This window comes from Carassius carassius, chromosome 13 (assembly GCF_963082965.1).
Source record: "Carassius carassius chromosome 13, fCarCar2.1, whole genome shotgun sequence".
Classification (NCBI taxonomy): domain Eukaryota; kingdom Metazoa; phylum Chordata; class Actinopteri; order Cypriniformes; family Cyprinidae; genus Carassius; species Carassius carassius.
Genome location: NC_081767.1, coordinates 25,013,333 through 25,034,467, shown reverse-complemented (window position 1 = coordinate 25,034,467; position 21,135 = coordinate 25,013,333). Strand labels below are relative to the sequence as shown.

The window sequence follows — 21,135 nt, the reverse complement described above, 5'->3', positions numbered from 1 at the left end:
CCAAACTAGGCACACGTTAAACTTTTGTCGAGGCCAGAATGAAAGGGGGAGAAAGAAAGGTATGTGTTGCAGTCAGTACAGTGCAGAAGATTTGATTTTTACTTGCTAATATTTTAATTGGCTCAAATATATATATATATATACACTATACATTTTTAGAAACACATTTCATATGCCTCAAAAAGAAAAAATATATATCTTTTTTTGGGACATAATGACACTTTTTTTTATGCTATATTTAAAAAAATAATAATTGGCAGGTTGCCTGAATGACCAGCTGACTAATAAATCAGTGTTTAGGAAAGGCCTGTATAATTGGTTGGTTTTTGGGGTTACCTGATTTTAGTCAGGGCGTTTACATGGGATGTGTTCCTGAGGGGTCTCAACACTTTAATTAAAGTTATACTAATTATTACATTGACACTGACTTTAAAGAAAAAAAAAAAAAAAAAATTATATATATATACACATTACTGTTAAAAGTTTGCCATCAGTAAGTTTTTTTTTTTTTAAAGAAAGTAATAGTTTTATTTAGCAAGGACACAGTAAATGGATAAGTGAACGTTTAAACTTTTGCATTGGTACAAAAAAACGAATACATTTTAAATTATTTATTTATTTTGAACTCTCTATTAATCTGAATTATGTTAAAACATAGAAAAACTATATAAAACTGTTTTAAATGTTGATAAAAATGGAACATAAATTCAAATTTAATTTAGAAAACAAGTAAATTGTGATAACATTTATCAGTATTCCTGTTTTTACTGTCTTTTGTTCAAAGAAATGCAGCATAGTTAGTCGACGGTCATAATGATTTTTTTTTATTTTAAAATTTAAAACAATTTAAATTTTTTTTACAATTTACAACTCACAACTCCAAGAAAGCATTTATTTTCTACCTCATTTCTCTAGAAAATGGTGGTATCATGTGCAAAACACTTTCCTAAGAGACATCTAGTGGCTAGATTTTGGTTAAATTTTGAAAATGTAGTCACAGGTGTATCAATTTAACTAGTTCATTCTCTATTGTCTAACACCCTGACTAAGGCCTGTTTGGGCTGATACGCGTTGGTGTTTTTTAACATGGAGCCCTGTTTTACAATAAAGGCTTTTTATATTTTGCCTGCTATGTGAGTGCCTGGACGTGGATTCTTTTTGTTTCTTGCAATGGGATCCACTTTTTGTTTTTGCTTTTAGGACTATCACAAGTCATTCAAACTGATTTGCCAGAACCAGCTCGGTAGCGTAACCTTGGTGACATATTTATATCGCAATGCAACATTAGCTCAATTGGGCTAGCACTAGTTCAGTTTGGCCCAAAACTGACTATTTTTTGTTTGGTCCTACTGAGGCAACTGTTGAGAACCAGAGGATTGGCGAGATCTGTTAGATGATTTTGTGTGTGTATACACAGACTCACACACAGAGTGAAATATCAGTCAGTCTCCTGGCCCCTTCACATGCAATGTCCCTTGTGGAATCTAACCTGAGCTGGATTCAACCATGCATTCTCCGTTTGGTGGTTGGGAGCAAGAGAGGGGAGGGTGGGAGGAGGACAGGAGCGATGATGACCGTCGGCAACATCGCAGCCCCAAAATGGCCTTCTTTCTCCATGATGCAGTGGGCAGTTTAGAAAAGAGGACACAACCAAGAGATCCATCTCTCTATCCCTCAAGTGCTTTTGTGTGTCTTCCTCTCTCACCATTCATGTCTCGCTGTCTGTCTCGCTATCTCATTTATGTCCCTCTCTATTTTTCTTCATCTCCTTGCATGAACCTCTGGAGGTCCATAATATATTTTTAATTTCCCCAAGGCAGCGACAGGAAAACAGTTTTAATGTGTGAAGAGGAGGTGAGGTTCTCTCTCTCTGTGTGTGTGTGTGTGTGTGTGTGTATGCATTAGCAAGTTGCCGCGTGCGTATATTTCCGCATAGAAGTGTGTACACTATGATTGCACATTCGTTTGTCGACTTACAGAACCACGGGCTGGAACAGGTGATGGCATCAGCGAGCAGCTGTACGGCTGTTTGTGTTTTGTGTGATTTAATTCCCATCCTTCCATGACGTGCTCTTTCATCATCTCCAACTTTTTTTTTTTCCTGTGTATGGGTGCACAAGCATTGGGTGCTGGGTCTCTAGAGGAGGGGAGACTGGTACAGTGTGGCTGGCAAGTGGGGGTCCCAAGGGACCGTGAGGTATTGTGGAAACGCAGCTAGCAGAGGCCAGTAGAGCCAGAGAGAGAGGTCTGCTCGCTTTAAATAGGTCCTGTGTTTACCGCGTTAGGCCTTGCACTCCCTCGAGAGACCACGTGCACACGTACACACTGCACCTGCTCAAGCACTGGGGCATCAGTGGCCCTTGTCCCAGCTCCAAACCAGAATATGCACAGATTGGATGATGATGTACCATACATGCGGCTTTATAGCTAGTGGTCAACCAACTAGTGCTATTTGATGGTCCATGGCAATTTATGGAGGGAAGAATGACCACTATATATACATGCATTTAGAGAAACAAGATTCAAAATCAGTATTTCAATATTTACTCCAAAATGGCAGGATTGGTGGCCATTGATAATAATCCTAAATTAGCAAAACATTGGCAGATTAATCACATTTTATATTATTTTATTTTATTTTAACAAACTGGCTATATTCTATTGTTCAATTTTAAATTGCTAGTAAAAATGAATATTTAACTCTAACAATTAAAGGAGTATATTCAGTTGCAAAATAGCTGCTGTTGAAAATGTCATTAGAAACTGATGTTAAATATTTTGAAAAACCACTGAAAATGATTCTATCTAATTCTAATTCTAATTTTTGAATAGTAACAACTAGGGTTGGGTACCGTTCACTTTTTAACCAGTACCCAATGGTTCCTTTTTTTGGTAACTGTATACCCCTAAGGTATGAAGTTGCTGGTAGAGCTGTAGTCAAGTCCAGCTTTGTCGAGTCCAAGTCAAGTCCAAGTCCAGGACTAGTCGAGACCGAGTCAAGACTGAGTCCAAAGAGGTTCGAGTCCAAGTCAAGTCCAAGTCCAAAAGTTTCGAGTCCAAGTCAAGACCGAGTCCAAATGAGAGAAAAAAGGGTCCTCTTCAAGACCACATACTTAACTACTGATAATGTATGTGATGCGAGAGACAGAATATCTCCTATTCTAAGAAAATAATTTAACATTATTATTTGTAATGATCAAAAAGCATGTGCAAAGTAACAGCTCTGTAGGACAGGGGTCTCCAAACTACATCCTGGAGGGCCAATGCCCTGAAAAGTTTAGCTCCAACTGGCCTTAACACACCTGGAAGATTCTAGTGTGTCTAGTAAGAGCTTGATTAGCTGGTTCAAGTGTGTATAATTAGGGTTGAAGCTAACAGGGGCGTTACACAGATTCCTGGGCCCTATGCATAGGCTGTCCTGGTGGGCCCCCATGCCCCCCACCCATGAAAATATCCAGGTAAAATAAATTATATTTCAGAGTCATACTTTTCAAGGGCCCTCTCTTTCTTTGGGGCCCTGGTAATGAGTACTGGTTTTACCCCCAGTCCGACCCTGGGAGCTAAACTATAAAGGACACTGGCCCTCTAGAGCAGAGTTTGGAGCTGTGAGGTCAAATTATTTTTATGTACTTTATTTTCATTTTATTTACTTAATAATGCCGCTTTTGCTGACATTATGTCTGTGGTCAAAAATGAAAATGACTGATGCCTTGGCACAGTGCACACACACATGCAAAGCTCGGGATATGACAAATGTGCGCGGCAAGGCTAGAAGGGATACGTTTGGCTCTACTGGGCATGCGCACATAAATACAGCGAAATTTTTGTCATACTGTAATAGTGCAAACAATCGACTACTCCAGCATGCATTAACCATAATGCATACAAAGTGTTTGCAAGTACGACGTGAATTTTAGAATTACAATATTGCGTGGAGCTGTTACTTTCTATGACCTTATCTATGTTGCATGTAAAAATAAATATGTAATGTAATAAGTAGGGTTGTGCCTGAAGCCGAATACCTTTTTCGGAATGGCTCGGATAATGGCTTAAAAAACGAATAACGGACGAGGAATTATTCTGCCTGAATCGCTGAAGCTGACACAGTCTGGTGTTTGCTAGATAACAGGTGAGCCAGGGGATCAGCCAATATTATACGGAGAGCTCTAAAGTCACGAGTGTGAAGTGAATAAATGTAAACTTTATGAGCAAAAAGAGCGCAAATCAAACACAGCATTGCTGTTCCTCTTCCTGCATCTCTCAGAAATTAGAGCTTTGCAGGAGTAATTTTACCTATAATAATACATCATACACATTATAGTATTTGTATATATTTAAAAGGCAATGATTTAAAGCTTAGGCTACGATATGATACGAATGAATGGAATAAGCACAGCGCGCTCACCAATCAAACATATGCGTTGCGCATCTCAGTCTCAAAAACCAAATCAGTTCTCCCGAGAGAGCAGGCTAATAATCATCTTAGATACGGATACATTGTCTACTCATCCTACATGTATGCATCTTTATCTTTTGCTGGTTTGCGCAGCACACACACATTTGTTTAGTGAAGTTCACTAAACATTATAGATTCGATTAAAGAGTTCCGCGTAATGAAAATGTGCGCATTGAATTGATTCAGTCGTTTTCAAACGATCACTAAACGTTTGTCATGACATCTCTCTGCTTGCATGATAAATATTATTTTAGAAATTAATAATTATTTTAGTTTAACACGACATACTTGTTCATTGATAACTACGAAAAAAAAGAAGATAAAAAGTCATAACGGTCTTATCAAGTAACTGTACGACGTTGTATCCGAATGCTGATATGAAAAATGTTGTGATTGTTACAGATACAAACACTGGCTGTTACATGAAAATTTAAATATGTAATGTCATAATTATAAAGTCTTTAAAATTTACATATGTAATTGTTGCATACATTTATAAGCGTTTATTGATTAAAAAAAACTATTTAATGTGTTTTCATTTACAATAGCATGAACCACGAGTAGTCGAACTACTCAAGCATTTTTAATAAAAAAATCGACTAGTAGAAATCAGTAGTCTTGCAACCCCTATAGGCCTAATGTACAACATTAATTAGTATTTCGTTATTTGTAAAGGGTACATTTAAGGCTATCTAGGTGTAACGTTAGACGTAAATAAAACACAATCTAACAGGTAGAAAATTAAATTAAAAACATCTAAACTTTTCAGGTCGCAGCAAGTGCACCTCTGGTCATGCACATCCTTTCCCGGAACAATACTGAAAGCTAAGCCAAGATGGAGAAACAGATGATCATAGCTGTACAAGGATAGTCATTTTTTAAATGAATCTAATAGCAGAGCTACTGCAAGGGATTTTTTACTGCTGGAAATCCATTTTATTTTTTGCTGAAACTTCGAGCGGGTTATGGTTGCATAGCAACAGCAGACGCCACTGGAGCGCAAGCGCAGGCTACAGAGTGCTTTGGAAAAAAGGAGAAAGCGGTGCGCCTAGCGTTTTCCACACGTTTTCAGTCGCAACATCATGCAAATCTGGTTTTGTTTTGAAGACATTTTTTATTTTATTTTTTTGCTGGACTCGGTCGAGACCAACTAGAACACTTGGCGAGTCCATTGGCCAAGTCCGAGACAAGTCCGAGTGCAAATGCAACGAGTCCGAGACAAGTCCGAGACGACAGAAAAATTCCTCAAGTCCGGACTCGAGTACTACAGCCCTAGTTGCTGGTGCTGTGGAGTCCATATTAAACCTGGATCACCTATCCATTGTGTCTTTTCTATCAGTGAGCGTGTCTGTACCAGTTTTCAGTGACAGGATGAGCGATGGATTTCGACAGGTAGACTGTGCTCATGTGATGAGATCAGACATCTCTTATCGAGCTCAGAGCAGTTCTACAATTCCTTTGGTCTCGCTGACTAATGCAGCCTTGGTCTGGTTTACATTTGGCCACGTCTGGTTCGAGTGTGTGTGTATTTGTGGTGTAGTTGAAAGACAGCCTTGTGCTTTAATGTTTTCATAGGAAAAAAAGACTTGTTGAAGTTGGAGCTGATATGTTTCCAGTACAGCACAGCACTCATTCTTTTGTTGGGGTTTAGTTGTAATCTGATGTGAGTGTGCACCTCTTTTCCCCAAACAAAGTTTACTCTCACACAACTTCTTTTCTGGTCCCTGTTTCTGTCTAATGCTTTCTTCTCTCTATATTGGTTGACATGCGAGTATGACCTCATACTGTATGTGGATTTCCCCTTTTAGTGCTTTAAAAAAATCAAAACACATTCTATTGCCCTTAAACGCACACACAGTACAGCATAACTAAGAGCAGAAACAGTGGCGGAAGGGGAAATGGAGTTTTAACAGTTCTAGTCATAAAGAGAGTTCCCTAGCTAAGGTCTCAAAACGTTTTAGCCGAGTTGCTGTCTTGGTGAAGCGAAACCCACAATGCAAAATGGAAAGCTTTTTATTGCATTATTTAAAGATCACATGAAATCAAAATCTGACATTTGAGGCTTTTAGTCTGTCTTTTAGCATCTATATACTAGTGCACTCCTAAAAGTTTACAAACTTTTAGTTAATACATGCATCTTAATTTTACGTTGTTTTTAATTTGTTTTGAGGATACAGATTAAAAAGTTTGATGACTAACCATGTGCTTGTCCAAAATTCAACACAGAAAAGAAAACTGTGCTTGTCAAGCAGATTTATGTCATTTTATATTTAACATTTATTGTGCAATGTGAGCGATTAGAAAGACAACATGGTTGTGCTGTTAGATCTGTGGACACTTAGTGGCACTAAAACATCATCTTGATCCTTTGTCACTTTTGTCATTTTGTTCCTCCCATCATCGTGGAGGATGCCTTGCGGTGTCCATTAAGGGCAGCATCACACCATTGCTAATTATTTCCCGCTCTCATGATGGAAGCTGCACCACACTTAAAAAAACAAAAAAACACATATCAACTTAATGAGGGGTAATTAGCAGGTCCCTGTAAGGCGGGGCTGTGCTCGGCAACATGACTGCTCTGTGGATTCTGCTAATTCACTTCTCCTCATCTAATTACCCCACACAAACATGGCTGTTTGTCTTTCCTGAGAGAGAAAGTGTGCTGGGTGGGGTGGTTTGGTATCTTGGCAATTGTAGAACCCCCCAAATCTCCGCCACTGTCACACACATACAAACATGACCTGAGGCTCAACAAACACAACCCTGTTTAATATAAAGAGTAAGACAGGGGTATTAGTAGAACTATGAATATTATATAATATTATAAGGAAAAACAATCATTTATATATAATGATTATGATAAACTGCTTAAATCTGAGTTTCAGTCAGACCATGTTGTAATTGCATGTGGTTTAAAAAGTTGGCCAAGATTTATGAATATTAATATTATTTTCTTTTTCATTAGAATATGCAATCTACCATTTTTAGAAAGGATGCCGACCCTCGGGACTGCATTTAATGACTGGAACTCTTGAGCACCATTGAATTACATCGTAACATATGAATATGAATACATCTTCTGAAAAAATTGATAAAGCTATTTTTTGAAGCATCGCTTTACATTTGTGAAAATGGGTATGTCTTAAGAATTGGAGATGAGCTTTTAAAAATTTAAGTTTAAATTTTTGGTTTTATGTTCAATGAAATATTAGGAATGAATATATATTAATTTAAAATATGTAAAATAATTATAAGTATCTTTGGTTTTTTACTTTTCAGATTTTTTGCTTTTTATTGATAAAAATGTTAGAAAGGAATACTGACAGGCTAGGCTTGAAACGAACCCAATTTGAGCACCAAGCAAATGTGTAGCTCTGACAAAATTACATAATTATAAACACACCCATTTTTTAAGAATAAGGAGTGAATTTGTCAATTAAGAGTGAATTTGTTTGTGTGTTTATTGTACTTTTATAATACCCTTGTTTAGTGTGTTTCTGTTGTTTGTATCTGTAGTGTAGGTTTATGGTGGGTATATGTGTGTGAGTTCTTGGTGCTGGGACAGGCTGATAGTGGCCCGCAAAGTGTGGGACAGGGGCTCCAGCTGGCTTTGAGAGAGTGAGGAGGGCTCCGGGCACATCCCCTGCTGGGGACCCCCTAACACTCATTAACAGATCACTCTTCCACATGAAAGAGGACAGCAGCACACACCTTCACTTACAGTATTGATAAAATACTCTCACATACATGAACAAACGTGGGGTGGAAAGTGTTTGGCACCTAGAATGGCAAAGTCTCAAAAGAGCACTTGAGTGTGTGTGTGTGTGTGTGTGTGTGTGTGTGTTTGTCTTTGTCATTAGCATATCAAGGTCGTTATTCTCAAAAACTGCAGTTATCACTTCTACTCTGATAAATGGAGCTTTCAATCAAGTTCGCAACTCCGTTGTCCAGTCACTAACCCTCAACAAACACACACACACATACACGCACACAGAAGTGCTGTCTCTTTGCCTTGTTTCTCACCTAGCCCTCTCACAGTAGAGGGAGTCTAGGCCCTGTTGTGAGGTATGCCAGTGTGTTCATCTGTCCTCCACCTCCAGTGATGCAAAAGGACACTGAAGGGACAAAATTGCCTCCCATACTTATTTAAATCAAAACAGGCCACCTGAAGCACAACATTATAAAAATATTAAACACCACATTATGTCGCTAACACATTTCTACTACATTAACAACACAGATAGCATCTCAGTTACCACAGGTTTTCTAGCTTGACAGCTATTACAGTAATGAAACAAAAATAGCTGCAAGATTTCTGACAGGAGCGGTGCGTGCTGGAGATATATGTTAGAGGAGTTCGGAGGAGAGTGGAGAATTATATGAGCACTAAGAATATATCGGAGAGCATAAAAAGAACTGTTTCTTTTGAGTTACTTTCTTTAAAATTATTAGTCTCTTAGTATTCTCAAAAGCCCAGATTCCATTGAGCTTGACTGTGCCACAGTTTGTCTGTGTTTAAAAACAACTAGCTGCTTCAGAATGATTCAGCTAAGACTTGCCTTGACCTTAAGTCACTTTTACAGGTTTTGCCTATGTGGGGGCATTAAAGGGAGAGTGTAGCTAAATTGTCATTACTTGTTCTTATATTGGAAGCAGTAGTCTTCTCAGGAACACAAAATGAAAAATGTGTACTTTTTTACCATTTCAGTGCAGCTGCATTTGGGACTGGTGCTCTCAAGCTTCAAAGAGGGCACAAAAACACATAAAAGTACCAAAAGAGTGGTCCATAATGACTCCTGAGCTGTATTTTAAGTCTTTTGAAATCATACAATTAATTTTATTTTTTGTATGTAAAGCTGATTAAAATGTTCAAATTATTTGATTAAATTTTCAGAACTAGTCTGAATGATTTGTTCAAGAATTAAGCCACTTTCACACTGAGATTCCGGATAATAAACAGGTAATGTGTCCCGGCAATTGTTCCCCAATTGTTAGATTTTGGTTCATTCACACTAACAGTTATTTCCCGTAAAGGTCCCGTAATGGCACGTGACATCAGGATGTGATGTGTAATATACGAGTCGAAAACGCTAGGCACGTTAATTTTCACTTAAACTGGCGAATGATCTTAGCTTCTGCCTGGATAGTGAGGAGTTGAATGATATCTGCTTCATTACAATTTGCACACATTTTTTGTCACAAACATTGAGTTGCTTTCTAAACACCCGGTAAAGGAGTCGCACGATAACGTGCCTCATCAATACAACACACACTTTATGGCATTGGTTCTGGCTTTTGTTCACACAGAGCTTGTTCCAGAACTGAACCCTGCAATGTTACTAGGTCCCCAATCCGGGATAAATCCCGGGATGTGTTTGCGTTCACACAGAAGGCAATCCGGAAATGTTCTGGCAATTTTCCAGGTCCAACGTGCAGTGTGAAAAGGGCTTTAGACTAACAGACCCAATGACTCAGGGAAGAACATCAGTAAATCACTTACATTTTTGTCTATTTGGTGCAAAAAGGTATTGTATGGCTTCCATAGACTTGTCCAAGATGTCTGGACCACCTTTAGGGTATTTTATGGTTATTTTGTGTCCCAAAGTCCCAATTTTATTTTCATTGAATGCAAAAAAACATGGATAACACAGTCTTCAAATTTTCTCTTAAAAGTAGTAAAGTTATTTTAAAAAACATTGGTGATGGTGACTAAATAACTGTTATCTTTTGGGTGTGCTATCCCTTTAAATATTTTAACCGTCAATTGCGAAAAATAAAAAGTGAGGCATGTTGGGTGAACCCAAATCTCAAAACATTCATGGACCTCACCTTGACCTGTGCCCCACCACAAGTCCATCAGCTTCTCTTCACACCATGTGTCGTTTTTACGCACATGTCTACGCTTGTGTGTTTGTCAAGGCCGCGGTCAGAGGTGGAACGACCGCAGCTGAGTTGTGTGATGCGTGTGTATCAATCCTCCACTGCAGAGAGAGAAATGGAGCCCTGTAATGATGGTGGCCCTGCACTCTAATGGAGTGTGTTCTGGAGGGCCCCCTCTAGAGACTTTTCTCCCCTTTTCCCTCCTGTGAGGGCATACGCTTACAGGAAAGGAGGGAGGGGGAGAAGCGCAGTAATGAAAGGAAGATGCAAAAAAGAGAATGAAAACGAAGGATGGAGCAGTTTAAAAGGCAGGTTAGTGGCGTTGAGCGCTCTGCTGGCCACTTTTATCCTTGTTTCCATCACCTCCTGTCCGCCAGCACTGCTTAAGAGCAGAGAGATGGAGGGATGGAGAGAGTAGAAGGGTAGGGAAAGGTCCCTTCCTGCTCCTCCCTTGTTGCCATGGTAGCAGGTTGTGCTGGCATGTGCCTTGGTTGGCAGTGCCTGTACCTCTGGCATGAGGGTACCTGGGGGAATCAGGGTTTGTGCGCGAGTGTGTGTGTGATTGAGTGAGGAGAGGTGGGGAGTGTTAAAGGGTTGCTGCCACCATCCATTTTCCCCGAGATTAGAAGCTCTCGTGGATGAAATAGTGTAGTTAATGCACCTTTTGTGTGTTTGCGGGTGTGTGTATGTGTGTAACCGCTGCTCAGGGCTCTATCAGTGTAGTGTCAGTTAGGGGCTGTTTCCCTCCCTGTCCAGACGGTGTTCTCACCACTGGACAGATGGCCATACCCCTCCTACCCACTAGCCCAGACTGCACCACCCTCCAAACCACCACGACGCCCCCACCTTCACCCCCACCTTTCTACCCTCTGCTCTGGTGAGAGAGATATAAACTAGAGCACCTCAACGCTTCCTTATCCAAATGCCCCTCCAGATACCTAGCCCACCAACCCCCCTCACCCATTTCCACCTGCAGTCCGGACTGGGCTGGGGCCCAAAGTGAGGCCCAGGCTCTCCTCTGGCTGGGCTCCGATCTGCAGGCCCCATTAGCGTGGGCTGCTGCGGCGCGACGTAATGCAGTGCCAGGCCTGTCCAAATTAGAGCTGATCAGATGTGTGGAGCACAGGAATGGCCACCTCCTGCTTTTCTCTGATTGCACAAGTCCAGGATGATTAGACAGGATGTTAAGCCCGGGGGAGTCGGTGAGCAGCCCTCCCTCACTCCGGCCCTCACTTCCTCCCTCCTTTTTTCCACTACCTCTGCCCTCACGTTTACCTCTTTCCCCTGCTCTTTTTCTCAGCTCCTCGGTTTCCCTGGTTGGCAACATTGTTATTTATTTATTTATTTTTCATTAACACGTTTCATATTTTTTTCCAATTCAGTGTATTGGAGCCGATCGCACTTGTACGTGAAATGGAAACTGGTTGCGTATTGCTTTAGAAATTGCTTTTACTGAACACGTTCTGTCATTTAACGAATCTGAAAAACATTCATGGATAATTCAGTCATTTCCTTTGTGTGCTATTGTGCTAAGATGTATTGCCACAGTAAAGGATGCTATTAGGGAATAAAAGTGATTAAAAATGTTTTAAAACTCCCTTCCGATTATAGAAGGTGAGTGACGTGAGTGAGGATTTAGGGGTTGAAACAAGAGATTCCAAGTGTAGTCCAGTGGAATAATTTATGGGATATTGATTATAAAGTCAGGTGACCTGATCGTTTGACCTTCTGTTGTTTGATCACATTTATGTTGTGATGAAATGGAAGTAGCAACTGATCTTGGGGATTTAGTTCTGTCCGTTGGTTGTTGTTTGGGTGGAGGTAAATTTCAATGCGAACTTGCAGTCAATCATAAGATTTTTAATTATTTTGTTTTGTTTTGTTTTGCATTGACACTTTTGCCAAGTGTGGTCATAATGAACCTGACCACCTCCATATGTGGTCTGGGTATGCACAATGCAATCACATGGCTTTTAAAGTGGTCAAGTGCTTTCCAATTCTGATCCGACCACCAAATGTGCATGCTAATGGCAGGTGTGACGGTCGCCTTTTGTGTCTTAATTTGGATTAATCATATCTGTTCCTCTTAGCTCTCGTTCTGTCTCAAAATCCCTTACCACCCCACATTTTGTACACCGTCTTGTCTCTCTTCCTCTGTCTCTCTCTCTTTCCCTCTCACTCAATCTTGCTCTCTCCTCCCTCTTCCTCCAGTCTCATGTGTAGTCCTTTCAGCGTAGAGCCTTTAATGTGATAATAAGGTGTGAAAATGGAGCCACAATGGCGGAAGGAGGATTGCAGTGGCAGATTTCTCCACTGGTCCTTACCGTGTGTCATGAGCGACTGGATGGCTCATGCTCAAGCAGCTCTCGAAGCCTCAGGCCACTCTCTTATACTTCAGTCTAGCGGCTCACGGGAGCTTTGATGTAGTTTTGACTGAGACTAGACACACTTAGGGTTGGGATTTATGCTGAGAGGCTAAGAAAAGTGATCTCTTTTAGGTCATTTTTAACAGTGGGGCTATTCCAGTAATGTGGTACATTTTCTAGCGATTATTGACTAAAATATAGCTTTGGAAAGTTGAATTGATTCAGGTGAATTGGTTCCTCATAAACGATTCTTTACCTCGTGCAGCATTGGAATTTATGATTCATTATAGTGAATTGGTGCATCTTAAATGCTCCTCTTTTCTTTCTCTTTCTCTCTCTCTCTTTTTTTCTCTCTCTGCGTATTCTTCATTTAGCAATTGGGAGGTTTAATTCATTTTAGTGAATCATTCATTTGGATTACTGACTGAGTTTCTGGAATTCCCATTTTTGTACTATAAATTGCATTTTACAATATTAAGTTAAATGCTGCTCTTTAACACTATTTTAAATGTTTTTATATTTGTGATTTTAGTCATATTTTGATTTCACATTTTTGATTTTTAGTTCATTCCTCAATATACTAGAAAATAAAGCTTTTATAACATATAAATATATATATTTGTGTGTGAATATATATATATATATATATATATATATATATATATATATATATTTTTTTTTTATTTATTTATTTATTTGTATGTGTGTGTGTGTGTGTGTTAGCTTCGCCAACACCGGATACGACCTGCTTGTATTTATTATTTTTTATTGATTTAAGTTTTGACAAGTACAGAACGTTTTACTTCCCCTGACATTTGCAAAAACTCTGCATCAGCACATATATGAAGTACAACACATAACAGGCCAGAAATGATTGTTAAAATTTGATTCACCTTTCAATAGCAATCCCTTAACCTCATGTCTTGCCCCTTTCTCTCTGTGGTGTATGTGGTGTATATACATAGATGCAGCAGTATCAGAGCGAGACTCTGATAGAAAAGAGAGCCGGGCGGCGGGTGAGGATGGAGAACAGAGTGTGACCAGTCATGATGAGAGAGTGGGAGAGGAGGATTTAGATGATGACTCAATCTTCACCTGTGACAACTGCCAACACGACTTTGAGTGCCTGGCAGACCTGACCGAGCACCGTACCAACCACTGCCCAGCAGGTTTGTATATGCATGCGTGTGTGTTGTGTTTCTCCTCTGTCTTTAATGTGCCACTTATATGTTGACTTTTGTAGAATGCCACTTTAAAGATTTTTAAATGAATGACTGTTGCCACAGTGCCTTTTTACCTAAAATAATCATGCAACTAATCAAGGATACAAATAATTTTGCATTTCATTTATGGGTGAGACTACATTTTTATCTGTAAAAAAATGGTGAAGTGTTTGGTAAACCTATTTGAAAACAGTCATTATTTTATGCAATTTCGTGTTATGCTATTGGCACAGAAATTGTACATGACTTTAATTTCTTATTACTGAGGAAATCATATTGGCATGAAGCAAAAGTTGGTATAGTTTTCATGGTGGTGGGGTTACTCAGAGGCCATTGGCTGTTCTGGAGTCAGTATGCTCCCTCAGGAGAATAGTGTTTTAAAGCTAACACGCAACACTCACACAATAGCCGTTATTACAATCGCAGTAATTAATGAAATGCTGAAAGCGGCCCTGCAGGGGCATATGCTTCCTAGCAGATTAATCAAGGTCCTCTCCTTAACGAGCTTAAAAACTGAGGAGAAGAGGGGGAGAGGTATATATATATATATATATATATATATATATATATATATATATATATATATATATATATATATATATAGAGGGAGAGAGAGAGAGAGAGAGAGAGAGAGAGAGAGCATGTCACTTCAGCAGTCGTATGCAGTATATTTATTCAACAATCTTGCTTTATCTTTTCAGCTGTATAAAATTCTTGAAGTCACAAAATATGATGGTAGTAGATTGTTAATATCCACGGCCTCATCGTACCAGAGCACACGTTTCTGAGGGGACACAATACAGCGTGACACAACACTCTTTCCAGTTGCCTTCCTTTATTTTGGCTACTTACAAAGTAATGAAATCATGGCACATGGATTGTAGACGCAATCTCAGTTTTGGAGTCATCAGAGAGCTGCATGTTGCGTCGTGGAGGGGAAAAATAAAAAGTGAAATGAAATGACAAAATGCAGTTGTTCCCAGGAGTGTGCGATCTGGAGATTTCAAAAATAATGTGGTGCTGTGTCTGGGGGATTAGATCAATCACAAACATTCTTCCTCTTTTTATGATTATGATTACTTATATATTGTATAATTATGAGTGTAATTTAAAAAAATAATAATAATAGTAAAAGGAGTAAATAAAAAATCACTTGCAATCCATTTCAAGTTCTTGATACACTCCTGGGAACTGGTCTAGTGGGGCAGAGAGTAGCATGCTGCTGGTGACAAACACACCATTTTGTGAGTGAGTGAGTGAATGAGTGAGTGTGTGTGTATGTATGTGTCTGTGTGTGAGGCAGGCCATGTTGTGGAGAACAGTGGATGGTTCCCATGGCCCCAAGGAGAGCCTGGCCAATATCAGCACACCAGCAGAAGGCTCATAAAGCCACTCTATCAATTTACGGTTATTATTATGACCGTCAGAGCAGGAATATTCTCGAGCACAGCTGTGCCACACCATGCCATGAAATGAAATTTCAACAGTAGACTCCGTGGCCATGGAATTACACATGGAATCCCATCATGTGTTTGTGTGTGCATGTGTTTGAGTGTCTTGTATTTGTGCACTGTCCTCTTGTTTAGTTTTTCGACAATAATATAACCTCTGATATGGTTGCTACCCATCTCTACCGTCATTGTCTTTCTGCCTGTCCCTCCATCCTTCTCTTTTTCTTCTTCTCCCTTGCTGCCATTGATTGCTTCTAATACGAGTTCCACAGGAGACAATATTGGAGATGTCTGCCTTTCCGTCCCTCCAAATGTCTTTGGCTCTGCAATCCCCCATTAAACTCGGCTCCTAGCATTTCCATCTTCTCCTACTTTGTCTTCTATATCACTTTAACTTGTTGTGCTCTCTTTCTCTTTCTGCTTAGGATTTACAGCAGGGTTCAAAAGTCTGATGTCACTTTGAAAATCTGGGATACATTTTTTTTTTTAAGAATAGAAATAGACAAGTTTTAGGATTTTGACAAAAGTAAACAAAGAAACGTGATGTAGCGTGAAGAAAATATTAAAGAGTCATGCTCTATATCTCGATCATCTCAAATAGGCAGGTTTCTGACAATGATCATGTGACTATTTGTGCAGACAGTCAGATGTCCCCACTTTATCAGGTTTAACTCAAACTAGTGGAGTTCATTCAGTTCTGCTAATGTAACCTTAATCAATTTCAAATAATTATTTTAGTTACATTTTTCATTGAAGTTCAATTTTTTCACACCAAGTCTGAATTTGGTCCAAAATACGGTAAAAACAGTACAATTGTGAAATATTGTTGCAATTTTAGTAACCCCTTTATGTTTTGGTTATAGTACTGTAACTTATTCTGTGATTTCAAAGCATAATTTTCAGCAGCCATTACTCCAGTCTTCAGTGTCACATGATCCTTCAGAAATCAATCTTACAGTATATGCTGGTTTGGTGCTCAAAAAATTATTTTAGAATTAAATTTACTTTTGAACAGTGTAAACTACATCCCGATAACATGTCTGTTTACAGGATTGCAGTGATAGCGTGTTTGTGTGCACTTTGCTGGCAATTGGACGACATTATATCGCCTTGTGTATGTTTATATTTGTCTGTGTATGAATATATCGGGTCATGAGCGTGGGTTAGTGTTTGTGTGCACAAGTATGTGAATGTGTGTGGGTGAAACGTGAGTGTGTGTGTGTGAGTGTCGTACTGTGGGCCGATTCTGAGGGGAGGCTCTACTGGAGGAGGAATCTGGAACACTGGCTCCCTGAGGAGCGCTTGGAAAAAACCTCAGATCAAATGGAGAACATTCACCGCTCTGCTCCGCTCCACTGCCCTGCAACCGGCCAAAGTTGGGCCCTGGCTGTTAACAACACTCACCTCGCTCTCTCCCTCTCTCCTTCTCCCTCTCGCCCACTTTCCTCATGTCCCCTGTGGTGTTGTGCAGCTGACCCCTCCCTCTCTAGTCTGGAACAGAAGGCCCTATAGCCTCCTGGGTTTGGCTCAGTCGAAGAAAGAGGCCCTTTCAGGTGTCCTCTCAGCCTCATTTCGGTTATACGTGTAGATTTAATTGGTCCACCTTCAAAATGTGTTGTATATAGCATTGTTGACCACCCTACAAGCTTCCTAAACTCATGTGGCAGGACAAGGGATGAGCAGGATGCACAGATACATACACGCACACAGAGGTGACCGCTGCATGGCAGCTGAGTTCTTCTAGCCTGAAATTAAAATTCATTGGATGACATCCTTTGACCCATTTCTCACCCAATCGGTTCATATTTTGATCTGTATAGAAAATAAATGTCGGGATGTGTGTTGCCTTAGTAGAATGGACGAGAAATACTGAAAGACTATAGGGAGTAAGCCAGAAAATGGTTGAGTGAAGCAGGCAGCCATGTGGGTAAACGAGAAAGCTGTCAGTCAGCTGGGGGGGGGGGGGCTCTCCACCTGTCAGATACAAATAGGAGGCGAGTGCTAATTAACCCACCTTCAGAAGACTGAGGGGAACGGCAAGTGCTCCAGAGAGACAGACTGAGAGAGAGAGAGAGAGAGAGAGAACGAGTGGTGGTGGTGTGTGTGTTGGTGTGGTGTGTGTGTGTGTGTGTGTGTGTGTGTGGGGGGGGGGTCTATTCAGTAGAAATAGCTCTACACAGCTCACACTCTCTGTCACTGTTCTGAGAAGGAAAGAGAGGGTCGGAAGATGAATGGCTTTTTTTTGGCCTTTTTGCCACTTTTATTTATAGGTGTAGTCAGGAGAGGACAGGAAATGATGGGTAGAATAAGGGGGAATGAGGTCAGTAAATGTCACCAGCTGGATTCAACCCTCAGACTCAGATGTGCATTAACCTCTAGGCCACATGCCGGACAGTGAGACTTACTCGGAGTTGTGATATCAGTTAGCATGAAAATTGTCAGCACACTTTTTGATTCAGATTCAAAGTATTCACATGTTCCAGATTTATTCTAACAATATTTCAATAATATTTTTTTATTTAAAACATTTTAAATTAGTATTTTTTATTAATTTAGTTTACATTTTTCTTAAATATATTTGCAGTTTTATATTTAATATTATTACACTTAATTTTAGTTTTTACGCACTTCATTTTTCTACATTTATTACATGCATTTGTAATTTTATACTTAACAAAACTAGTATTGTTAATAAATATAATAAAAAAAAAAGAATAATTTAAATGAAAAGATTTTTGTGAATGATGACAATGGCAAATGTGCTAAAATCTGCAGATTTTTTTCTCCTGCTTTCTCCCATGATAATAGTATCCCATTTGTTCTTTCTCTTTTAACACTGTAACATACAATGCACACTAACTCATTTACTTCTATAGACACTCACACAGACAGGCTAGGTGAGGAGTTGTGTGTCTGGCAGGCAGTTGAAGTGTAATGGGGGTATGTGACTGGGCCCCGGGGTGGTTCGGTCCCTTGAGAGAGCAGTCACCCCCTTCATTCTTCCACTAAACACACACTCGCCCAGGGCACTGCACGCTATGAGTACATATCCCTTTTCCACTTATCCATCCTTCCATCCATCCGTCTGTATGTCTGTCCAGGCCAACCGAAGACCCCCCTGCTCCTGCCTGTCGCCACGATGGCAGCTGAATCCAGGGAGGCCAAGACTCTTATTAAAGTTGCAGATCATTTTCCCTTTCCCTTCATCCTAAAGAGAAAAAGGAGAGTAGTTTGTAACTTGATCTTGCTGTGCTGAGAAAAAAAGCTGGACAAGGACAAACTCCGATATTAGTAGCCTAAATGAGTTTTATTGCCATTAGCTTAAATTATTTTGTGAATAAATGTGGCTGGACATCTCTATGTATGTTGAAGAAAAGATTTATTAAATTAATCTATTACCGCGGAAAATAATACTGACTTGGTTAAGGACATATTTTTTAAAATGCTCTTACACACTTACAGTGGAAGTTTGGTGGCCCCTTTCCACTGACAGGAGGCCAATCTGGAACCGTTCTGCATGTCCCTGTTGAGCTGGAAAAAATGGCTATTTTATTTTATATTTGATCTTAAACTATGTAACACTGATGCAAAAGACACTGAATTAAATTACATTTGATGTTAAAATGTGTTCTTGAAAATTTGTATGGCTCATAAACAAAGTCTTTGTGAAGTTTATTTGTGGACATCTTTTAATGTAATCCGTTACTGTCTATCATTGTTCAACTGTAAAGTCAACAGAAACACAGTCCAGAGAGAGGTTTGCCGATCCCTGGTTGATCTCAGTGGAAAAGTGTAGTCTACATGCGTCTACATACACCATATTGTCTCATAGATCTCCACCGTCTTTTTTGTTTTTACAAATTAGACAAGCTGAAATTGCTGTCTGTGGTAATCTGTATCATACCACATGCATATTGAGCTGAATTTGCTTTGCATGCATTTGCGGCACCTATATCAGATGAGAGCGTGTGCGCACTTATATGTGTCTGTCTGTGTTTAAATCAGACTACGCGTGTTCCCTCAAAGTGAGAGCTGCTTTTTGTGTTGGTCCTCCCTTTCCCCCTCCACCCCCCCCCCCCCTCTTTCTCTCTCTCTCTCGCTCTCTCTCTCTCTCTCGGAGCCAGAGGGTGGCCTGAAGATTCCTCCACTAAGCCTTTGGCACAGATACAAATGCAGTCACAGCTGGTTGTAAACTCAGGTTTTCCAGGGAGAGCAAGAGCCCTGCCTCCATAAGAGAGAGAGATTGAGGGGAGGGGAGGGGGCACAGCATGGAGAGAGAGAGAGAGAGAGAGAGAGAGAAAGGGAGGGGGGTGAGATGAAGGAGGGTTGTTTCAAAGCACACTGGAAGTCATTTTTCATCACAGGGTTCATTTTTCACGATGAAGTTCTTTTTTCTCTCCTTTTTCTCTTTCCCCGTCGCTGTCTTTCAGCATCTCTTTTTCATTTCCTCTCCACCTCCTTCCATACGTGACTCTACTTATCTCGTGCTTTTCCCCCCTTGCTCGCTCTCCTAGCCCAAGATTTTCCTCTACCCCCTCTTATAAAATATGGATGGCACCAGTTTTGGGAGAGTTGAGAGGCTCTCTGGCAGAGAGAGCTGTGCTCTGTCTCTGTAGAGACTTGGTTTGTGCATGCACCTAAACACTTCACTGAGCAATCTGTCAACATGTCAGCAACACATGTTTTGTAAAAAAGAAAAAAAAAAGAGAGGAGAGGAGAGAGGAAAAAAAGGAAAAAAGAACTTCCAGAGGGAGTAATGGCTCCCACCAGGACTCCGAAAATGCTTTGAATTCAGCAGATTTCTATTGCGGGGGGACTCCCCTGGGGTGCCTTTTTTACAATGCCTGCATTTCAGAAATTTGAGCCAAAGACCCCTGGGGGCATCCTTTCATAATGCCTGAAAATGTAGGGTTATATTGTGTGCAGTTCCCCATGGGGCCTTTATTAATACCTGAATTCTGAGGAACTCAAAATTACACAGGGACTCTGTGGGGGCCTGTGCTCGCACCAGGAAGGGAGAAAAACTCTGTGGGGACGTTCTCTCTTCTCTTCCTTTTCCTTCCATCCTCTCCTCTCATTTTTTTTTCTTTCCTGCTCCACGCAAGAGTGAAATAAAAGAATTTGCCAAAGGACACAAAAAAGGAGCGTGTGTGTGTTGGCGGCAGCGTACTTGTATTCAGCTTGCCTTCTCGGAGGGAAAAAATCAGCAGATTAAAAATGTAACACTCTCTCTCTTTCTTTCTGTCTCTCCCTCTTTCTCTCTCTCTCTCGGCTGCTGTGTTGAGCAGGCGGGCGGAAGAGGGGAGAGTAAATATTTGGTCTGTCTGCGTGTGCCCAGGAAGAAGCCAAAAAATGTTGGAATATCCACACACGTTTTTTTTCCCGCTCGTGGAGAGAGAGAGTTAATATTCCTGACACCAAATGCACTCATTTGTATTCATTGGCTATAGAAAGGGTGTGCACAGACAAATAAATGTACAGCTAATCAGAGTACACAATTACAAGTCTATTTCTTTTGGTGCTCATCCACACCAATAAGCATAATTTATACAGTGCTTATTTGTGCAAGTTCTGGCTACGCATCCTTTTTGTTTAAAGGTTCAAATCAACTCTCTTTTTACCATATCACACTTGTGTAGTAATGCATAAATTACACATTCATACATAAAGATCTCTGCGCGCCTCGGGAAGTGCACTAGTTTGAAATGAATTTTCTGCAGATTACATTAAACTTTCCATTCCTGGATGTTTACTGCCCA

The 21,135-nt window shown here is 40.2% G+C and overlaps 1 protein-coding gene across 3 annotated transcripts in view; it reads left to right on the top strand.

Annotated features, from left to right (window-relative positions):
• Nucleotides 1-21,135, top strand: part of LOC132156182 (zinc finger protein 423-like) — a 161,624-nt gene that overhangs the window by 35,413 nt on the left and 105,076 nt on the right. For all 3 annotated transcript variants that reach the window (XM_059565076.1, XM_059565075.1, XM_059565074.1), the window contains one exon: nt 13,668-13,871. In XM_059565076.1, coding sequence (XP_059421059.1) covers nt 13,668-13,871 — 204 coding nt within the window. The remainder of the gene's footprint in view (nt 1-13,667; nt 13,872-21,135) is intronic.